Consider the following 9,312-nt stretch of genomic DNA (forward strand, 5'->3'; position numbering starts at 1 on the left):
CAAGTAGCTAGGACTACAGGCGCCTGCCACCATACCCGGCTAATTTTTTATATTTTTAGTAGAGATGGGGTTTCACCATGTTAGCCAGGATGGTCTCGATCTCCTGACCTCGTGATCCACCCGCCTCAGCCTCCCAAAGTGCTGGGATTTACAGGTGTGAAAATCATTGTTTCTAAACCCAAAATCATCAATTTGCTATGTTCTTAGAAAACGTGAGAATTAGCTTAAAAATCTAATTTGGACCTATTTTAACCTGGAAAGATATTTCAAAGTTAAAGCTAAATTTATAAACTCTCATTATTTGTCTTCAAAGACTAGTAACACCATTAAAACAATGCAATGTTCATATGTTGAGTCCTCCTTGGGAAGAAAAAGCAAGAAACCTCCAAAATTGTAAACCCACCTTCACATATTCCAACAAATATATTTTTAAAATAACAAATCAAATGCAACATTCAGAGAGACTATAAGCCATGCAACAATGTCTTTTATTACGTATGTGGTTTTAAAATTATTTCTTGAATCTCTCCATACACAGGCAAAAATAAGCGTGTTACTTAACATACTGGAACTTGCCTAACTTAATCATTGCCTAGAGAAGAGAAAATTATCCCCAAAACGTGCTTAACCAGGAGGCCAATGCATCTGCCGACCTCCAAGAACATGGAGATGAACGTGATAGACAGACTGTCCACCATCTGAACCTTCATTCACCACCATTCGATAACCCTTATTCAGGCCCAGATCAGCAGCACATTTCTTGCCAACAATCATTAAGTGTCCAAGAAGCTGGAAAAGGAAAAAAAAAGTTTCTTAGGCACAGGCAATTTATTACTTCTTGACATTAAATAACAAACTGTCAAGCTGAAATATCAAATCTTAAAACTCTCACTGAAACACACCCCTCTGAGCAAATATTTGGAAACTCTTAATGCCAACAGAGCACAATCTACAACTGGAGACCCATTAAGATTAGGCATTTATCATTACTAATTTCAATAAACAAATTATAAGTAAAATCTGCTGTTCAATTAAACTCTTTTTTTTAAGAGACGGGGTCTTGTTTTGTCACTCAGGCTGGAGTGCAGTGGCATGATCTCAGCTCACTGCAGCCTCGACCTCCCAGGTTGAAGTGATCCTCCTGCCTCATCCACCCAAGGGGCTGGGACTACAGGCACACGCCACCACACCTGGCTAATTTTTGTATTTTTTTGTTGAGACGGGGCTTCTCCATGTTGCCCAGGCTGGTCTTGAACTCCTGTGCTCGGGCAATCCGCCCACCTTAACCTCTGAAGTACTGGGATTACAGGCACAAGGCACTATGCCAAACCAAAAAAAAATTTTAATTATATTCCAAGTAGTGTTTATGTTTTCTTAATAAAGCAAGACATCTTGCTTTCTTTATGATTTCCTTATGACCATTATGGATTTTCCTGTGAACACTACCAGATCTATTGCATTGCCTGCGGACTTGTAGGATCCTGTGGCAAATACCTAGTCTCACTGTGTCATCCTGTTTGTTTTCTGGTTCTATCTACAGTCAATTTGTCTCTATTTACACAAGGAGTCCACTTGTGTGTTGCCAGTTTTCTTCCCTAATAAAAGTTAAAGGGGAGAAGGTTGGCGAGAGAAAAGAACTTTAACTCCCATTTCACTGCTTATGCTTTCCCATTGTGAGAGAAAAAAGTTGAGAAGGTTAACTTCAACATTCTAAAAAGCTCTCAGGAAAGGGAACTCCTTTAATTCCTATGGCAAGAAAAGAGCGAAGGGAAAGAATCTTACATTTCTAGTCCCATTACCTTAGTAAGCCCCAGGACAGTGGACTCTGCTTACCTTACTTATGCAGTGAGGTCCATTGTACAGGTGGACAATGGACAAAAATTGTAAGTTGGGGAAATTATGATTTTTCAACTTTACAATGGTGTGGAAGCGATATGCATTCAGGAGAACCCATACTTCAAATTTTGATCCTTTTCCAGACTAGTGATATGCAGTAAAATACTCTTACATGAGATATTCAACTTTGTTACAGAATAGGCTCTGTATTAGATGATTTTGCCCAACTGCAGGTTAATGTCAAATGTTCTGAGCAAGCTTAAGTTAGACTAGGCTAGGCTATAATGTTCAGTAAGTTAGGTGTATTACGTGCATTTTTGACAGACATACAGTATTTTCAACTTATGATGGGTTTATCAGCATGTAACCCTATCTTAAGTTGATGAGCATCTATATAAAATTTTGTACAGCAGGTACCTATACTGGTCACAAAATTTAATTATTAATGAGCAGTTTTAAAACTGGTTCAGTAAATGTTTCCTGGCAAACAACTGTCTTCTAAGTAAAAGAGCTGACCTTAAAACACCAATTTAGAATGTTAACTGAGTAAAAATTCACATTTTATTATCCTTATAGAAAAGAGCTGCATTGGAGTAAGAAGCTCTGACCTTAAAATGCCATGACTGTCTAATTATACTAAATGGTAAAAATTTGTATTCTGGGGCCGGACGCGGTGGCTCACACCTGTAATCCCAGCACTTTGGGAGGCCGAGGTGGGCAGATCACCTGAGGCTGGGAGTTCGAGACTAGCCTGACCAACATGGAGAAACCTCATCCCTACTAAAAATACAAAATTAGCCAGGTGTGATGGCACATGCCTGTAATCCCAGCTACTCAGGAGGCAGAGGTTGTGGTGAGCCGAGATTGTGCCATTGTACTCCAACCTGGGCAACAAGAGCAAAATTCCGTCTCAAAAAAAAAAAAAAAAAGTATTCTGAGGTTTTAATGTTACTGCATATAAGATGGTATTTTACCATTAAGTACTCGCTCTAATCTTTCAACTCTGTGATTTGTACAAATACATTGCATTAAAAATTAATGTCCTGAAGTTTCTAAGTTTCAGAAATAACGTCTCACTTTAAAAAATATCCCCAAGTAAATACAACTGACCCTTGCACAACATGGGTTTGACCTGTGCAGATCTACCTAGAGGCAAATTTTCTTCTGCCTCTGCCACCCCTGAGACAGCTATAGCTAGACCAACCCCTCCTCTTCCTCAGCCTACTCAACATGAAGATGACAAGGATGAAGACCTTTATGATTCACTCCACTTAATGAATAGTAAATATGTTTTCTCTTCCTTACGATTTTCTTAATAACCTTTTCTCTAGCTTACTTTAAGAATACAATAGGCCAGGTGCAGTGGCTCATGCCTGTAATCCTAGCACTTTGGGAGGCAGAGGAGGGCATATCACAAGGTCAGGAGATCGAGAGCATCCTGACTAACACAGTGAAACTCCATCTCTACTAAAAATACAAAAAATCAGCCAGGTGTGGTGGCAGGCGCCTGTAGTCCCAGCTACTCGGGAGGCTGAGGCAGGAGAATGGTGTGAACCTGGGAGAGAGAGTTTGCAGTGAGCCAAGATCGGGGGCACCACTGCACTCCAGCCTGGGTGCCAGAGCAAGACTCCATTTCAAAAAAAAAAAAAAGATAATAGCAAGTGTTGATAAGGATATGGAGAAGATGGAATGCTCATTCATTGCTGGTGGGATACAAAATGATGCAGCAACTTTGGAAAACAGCTGGGCAATTGAAATCTTAATGGTTTTTTAAGTTTTTCCTTAATAATGACCTTAGGAAGATGAAAATGTGACAGCACTTTAAGGACAAAATTAATCTCCCAATTTAAAAAGCAAAAAAATAAATCATGTTAGAAATTTACTTACACTTTCATCATCATCTTCTGCTGCAGAAATCTGGGATATATGTTTCTTGGGTATCACCAGAAAATGTGTTGGTGCTTGAGGGGAAATGTCGTGGAAAGCAAGGCACTAGGGAAACGGGAAATAAATAAATAAATCAAACTTTTAGTATATTGGTAGGATAAAACTTATTTCAACAAATATTTACTGAACAGTAACTACATGGGGAGCACTAGATGCTAAGAAAACAGAAGTGTACACATTACGAATGGTGCCATGATCCTTTCCATGGAAGTTTTTTTTTGTTTTTTTTTTGAGATGTAGTCTCACTCTGTCACCCAGGCTGGAGTGCAATGGCAAGATCTCAGCTTACTGCAACCTCCGCCTCCTGGGTTCAGGCGATTCTCTTGCCTCAGCCTCCCAAGTAGCTGGGATTACAGGCACGTGCCATCATGCCCAGTTAATTTTTGTGTTTTTGTACAGACAGGGTTTCACCATGTTACCCAGGCTGGCTCAAACTCCTGACCTCAGGTGATCCATCCGCCTTGGCCTCCGAAACTGCACCCAGACTCCATGGAAGTCTTATGGGAAGACCAACTTTAAATACAGGTATAGTCACCAAAGGTCATACATGTTACAAAGTAAAGGATAATATGAATGATTATTACAGGAAAAGCCTGATTTAGATTGTTTAGGGACAACAACTCTGAGGCAGTGACATTTAAACTGGGAGCCAATGAATGCATAGAAATTGGCCATGCTAATCCTTGTCTGCCTCTCCAGATCTCCTGCAACTCTTCACGTGGAACTGTCCTTCTGAGCTTTCCGCCCTCAAAGCTTTTTCAGTGATCCTCTCCCCCTCCAAACCCCACCTTCTGTCTAACTTAAACTGCTAGTCATCCCGCCATTCCATTCCCAGCACATACATGATTTCTGGAAGAAAAAAGAAAAAAAAACAGAAAAAAACCTCTGATTCCCCTCCCTGTCCCATTACTCCCAGGTCAGAGTCCTAGTTGTGCAATTTCCTGTGTGTGTGTGTGTGTGTGTGTGTGTTTTCTTTATGATAGCAATCAGTTTTTTAACTACGTATTTGTCTGCTATTTGATTAATATCTATTCTCACTTTACTCAACTATTTAAGAAATATACCTATCCTTTTGTGTAAAACTGAAGAGTACATATATGATACATACTCTTCGGCATTTAGACTATTTAACACAGTGTCTGTAAATACACGCACGACATTAATATTTTTGTATCTCTTGCTCACTGCTGAAGTGAAAACTGTTTTAATAAAACCCATCCACACTTATTTGTCTCAGGAATAATTCTACTGGGTACTCCCTACAAAATGCTGATTCATTTAGACTGCTTCCTGCTGTTATACAGTTGGACTTCGGTGGTTCAAATGTAAATTTTTCAACAACCATTTCTCAAAGGCAACTGCAAACTTTAAAAAGAAATATTTTTTCTAAAACCAAAGAATTACCCCTGAGACAAAGTTTTTTTAAAAAAATTCGCCTGGAGGAACCTAATTAAATCTTTGATAACGTTTTGAATCTAACTAAACGACACTAGTAGAATAAATGTTTTTCTTATATTTCATATTTCCTAAATTTAACAAAACTGTTTACAAAATTGTTCTATCTAAATCATCCAATCTGCCCAGCTTTATCTGAGATCCAATCCCAAAAATACAACTGTCCACTAAATAATTTACACAATATATCTCAAAGTCACATGGGATTTCACCTACAAGAAGTCAACAGAAACTACAGTCTCAGTCTCTTGGCTTAAAATTACTTCCTGTTGAATATAAAAGGAATCATTCAGCTGTTTGTAGGCCCGACACGTTCAGCGGGAGAGGTCAACCGAAAGCAAATCCCAGACGCGGGCCCACTTCTTCTCTCAGGAGATCGCCTCGCCAGCCCAGGGTACGGCTTGGGGTGGAGACAGGGATGGGGTAGCGGTGAGGTGGCAAACCGCACACCGCGGAGGAGGCCGGCAGGCCCAGCCGGGCCGCGCACCTCCCCGCGCCCCGAGGCCCTGGAGCACAATGCCTTGCCGAGCAGCGCCCAGGAACGGCCGGCCCTGGCAGGCCGGCTGTGCGCGGGAGATCGCGGAGATTGGGCATGAGTCAGGGCGCGATCGGGTTTCTCTCTGTCAGGCAGAGCGCTGGCGAGATTTCGAGATTCCTGATACAGGCGAGGTCCGAGGCAGCCGGGGAGCCGGCGGGCTTCCACGCGGGGGCCCCAGTGCGCTCCGACACGCGCCCAGGCCCCGCGGTGCCGCACCCAGGACGCCCGGCGGCCTGGCCCGCGCCGGGGGCAGATAACGAGTAACCGGAGCGCCGGCACGCGCCGGCAGGCCGCCTCGGAGTGCCCGGGCCCTGTCCCCTGGCTGGGGGCCCACTGGGCCAGGGCGGCCAGGTCCCCTGCCATCGCCGCTGCACTCGCGACCCCTCCTGTCCCTCCGCGAGAAACCCGAGGATCCGGGGACGATACCCCACCTCAGCAGGTGAGCGAGGTGGTTCACGGTACCTACCCGGTCATCCTCAAAAATGATTTTGGCTGGTATTTCCTTGCGGATGATCTTCCCGAAGATCGTGTCGCCACCAGGCCGAGCGACCTGAGCCTTGGCAATCTCATCTGCCATCTCGGCCTCTCTCCCGCGCGGCGGCCAGGGTAGAGGCTCGAAAGGAGGGAGGAACCCGCGGAGCGTGCGGCGCGAGAGGGCGCAGCCAAGCCTGCGCCGGTGCCTGCGCCCCAGTGAATCCTGCGCGTGCGCACTGGCGACCGGGGCTGCGAGAGCGGCCAGCGTGCCGGAGCTCCGCAGGAACTGCAGCAGGGACGGGCAGGGGGAAGTTCCTGGTCTTGAGCTCCAAGGAGATTGCTAAGTCGTTTTTCTAGCCTCCTTTCTTGTCTCCTGGGGAATGGAGTTACTGGTATAAACCCTTCGTCTGCCTATGGACGCTTGTAGGGAAAGTTGGATACTGTAACTGACAAGATTTGATAATTCAAGTGGTGCTGGCTGCAATTTAGCACTTAGATTATTTAAGGTCTTGCTGCTGCAGCAGATTTTAAGTCCTCTCTTCAGATTTTTTTCTCTCTCTACCAGTGGTTCTCAATCTTGACTACACATTAAGATCACTTGGGGAGCTTTTGAAAATCCCCGTGAACCTGGCTGCACCCCAGATCCATTAAATAAGAATCTTTGGAGATGAGCTCCAGGCATCAGTAGTTTGTAAACCTCCCTAGACTTCTCTTCAAGGAATTTTTCCCGGCAGCAATCAACATAATGTATTAATAAAATGACCCACCTTAAAAAAACAAAACCTTCCTTAATTACCACATCCCCCTCATATCTTTGCTCCTTTTAAAAAAGTTTTCTACATACCGTGTCTGCTTTCTTTCATTTTTGTGTCCATTTCCCTCTTGTCAAGGTCACTAAGGACATCCATTTATAAAATACTATAGACAACTCCAGTTATCATACTAGACCTCTAAGTGTACGTATTAAGAAAAAGTATACCTCCTCAGTACCTTTTTTTTTTTTTTTTAGATAGATTCTTGCTGTGTCGCCCAGGCTCGACTGCAGTGGCACAATCTCGTTTCATTGCAACTGCTGCCCCCCGGGTTCAAGTGATTCTCATGCCTCAGCCTCCCAAGTCGCTGGGACTACAGGCACGCACCACCACACCCGGCTAATTTTTGTATTTTTAGTAGAGACAGGGTTTCCCCATGATGGCCAGGCTGTTCTCAAACTTCTGACCTCAGGTGATCCACCCGCCTCAGCCTCCCAAAGTGCTGGGATTACAGGTGTGAGCTCAACTGCCTTTTATGATTACACGACTACTCTGTCTTGGCAAAATTATTGAATGTGGTTCCCTTTAATCTCAAATGTGTTCATTTGGTACTTTTGCTATCAAAGACATTACTGGGACAATTGGTAAAATCTAAATAATGCCTATAAGTTAGATAATAGTTTTGAAGTGATGTTAATTTCCTTTCATAACCACAGAAAAATTGTCAAAATCAGTTGGTCTGGGGTGGGGCCCTACAAGTTAGGTTTCTAACTTTCCAGGTGATAACAGTTGCTGCTAGCCTGGGAACCATACTTTAAGAACTACTGATACAAGGGAATGTCTTTGTAGGAAAACCCCACTGAAGTATGTAAGGCTATGGGTGTCATGTCTGCAACTTACTTTCAAATAGTTCAGAGAAAAAGTGTCTGTTTATAGGTAAGTAGAGAAATAGAAAAGGATAAAGCAGTTACAATAAAATGTTAACATTTGGAGAATCTGATTGAAAGGCATATGCAAATTCTATGTATTATTCTTGCAACTTTTTTGTGTCTGAAATTGTCAAAATAAAAAGTTAAAATGTGTGCTGGTTTGGATAATAAAAATATGGTCAGCTTTCATTCCATCTGAAGGCCTTACCATCTGTAGAGTACTGACTCTGAAGTATTTGTCTCTTGACCTACCCCTTCCCTTAATTCCAGACTGGTCTGTGACATACATTACAGCTTATTGACCACCTCCACTTAGATGGCTACCAGGCACTGCGATTTTATTTTGACTGCCTCCACAACAAACAAACCAAAACCTCCTTTTGCAGGATTCTATATCTGCAATTGGGTGAGCAATTCATCCAATTACTCCAGCCAAAAGCGTTGAAATCATCCTTAAATCTTCTCTCTGTACTTTCAACACACATCACTTAGAATCTAATCACTTATCTCCTCTGCTTCCACTACTCTAATCCAAGCTGCTAACATCTCTTTCCTGGAGTACTTTGAAAGGCTCCTAGTTGGATAACCTCTCTGCTTCCATCGTAGTTAATTTGCCACACAGCACCCAAAATGATCTTTATAAAATATAAATCATAGTAGCACCCTCCTGCTGGTAATATGCTAGTGTATACCATCACAGAATAAAATCCAGCATCCTTACCTTGGCTTATAGGGCTCTGTGTGATCAGGCCCATTGCTGCTGCTTCTACCTCATTTCTTTCCATTTCAACCTTATTGACTGGCATCACACAAACTCAGTGTGCTAGGCAGAAGATACCCACGTCCTAATCCCTGGAGCCTGTGAATGTTACTTTACATGGTAAGTGGGATTTTGTAGATGTGATTAAGTTAAGGATCTTGGAATAGGGAGGTTCCTGCATTATCTAGGTGAACCCAAAGTAATCACAACGGCCCTTGTAAGTGAAAGAGAGACACAGAAGAGTGAGAGTAAGAGAAGATGTGACCACAGAGGCACAGGTGAGAATCTGAGATTTGAAAATGCTCGGCCGGGTGTGGTGGCTCACGACTGTAATCCCGGCACTTGGGGAGGCTGAGGTGGGCGATCATGAGGTAAGGCGTTTGAGACCAGCCTGGCCAACATGGTGAAACCCTGTCTCTACTAAAAGTACCAAAAATGGCTGGGCGTGGTGGCAGCTGCCTGTAATCCCAGCTACTAGGGAGGCTGAGGCAGGAGAATCGTTTGAACCCGGGAGGCGGAGGTTGCAGTGACCCGAGATAGCGCCATTGCAGCCTGGTCAACAGGGCAAGACTCCGTTTCCAAAAAAAAAAAAAAAAAAAAAAAAAAAAAAAAAAAAAAAAA

General features: G+C 43.2%; 2 protein-coding genes across 3 annotated transcripts in view; one reads left to right on the top strand and one right to left on the bottom strand.

Annotated features, from left to right (window-relative positions):
• Positions 1-462: 462 nt before the first annotated feature.
• On the bottom strand, positions 463-6,633 carry HINT1 (histidine triad nucleotide binding protein 1). Of its 2 annotated transcripts, none has more exons than XM_025387452.1 (3): positions 6,243-6,633; positions 3,724-3,828; positions 463-789 (listed from the first exon to the last, which is right to left on the bottom strand). In XM_025387452.1, the coding sequence occupies exons 1-3, from the start codon at positions 6,351-6,353 to the stop codon at positions 625-627; spliced, it is 381 nt and encodes a 126-aa protein (XP_025243237.1). In that variant the 5' UTR covers positions 6,354-6,633; the 3' UTR covers positions 463-624. The 2 variants fall into 2 exon arrangements, with proteins under 2 accessions (XP_025243237.1, XP_025243239.1); XM_025387454.1 differs by lacking the exon at positions 463-789 and adding an exon at positions 3,255-3,629 and having other exon boundaries at positions 6,243-6,476.
• The window catches only part of LYRM7 (LYR motif containing 7), a 35,053-nt gene continuing 31,295 nt past the window's right edge, over positions 5,555-9,312 (top strand). Inside the window, exon 1 of the mRNA XM_025387455.1 lies at positions 5,555-5,564. The gene's annotated coding sequence lies outside the window, so the exon portion shown is untranslated. The remainder of the gene's footprint in view (positions 5,565-9,312) is intronic.

This window comes from Theropithecus gelada, chromosome 6 (genome assembly GCF_003255815.1).
Source record: "Theropithecus gelada isolate Dixy chromosome 6, Tgel_1.0, whole genome shotgun sequence".
Classification (NCBI taxonomy): Eukaryota; Metazoa; Chordata; class Mammalia; order Primates; family Cercopithecidae; genus Theropithecus; species Theropithecus gelada.

Excerpts from the sequence above, each read along its gene's own strand:
- HINT1 (XM_025387452.1), bottom strand. The coding sequence starts at position 6,353 with ATGGCAGATGAGATTGCCAAGGCTCAGGTCGCTCGGCCTGGTGGCGAC. Across the intron at positions 3,829-6,242 it reads TCATTTTTGAGGATGACCGG|TGCCTTGCTTTCCACGACAT; the intron begins GTAGGTACCGTG and ends CCGTTTCCCTAG. Across the intron at positions 790-3,723 it reads CAGAAGATGATGATGAAAGT|CTTCTTGGACACTTAATGAT; the intron begins GTAAGTAAATTT and ends TTCCTTTTCCAG.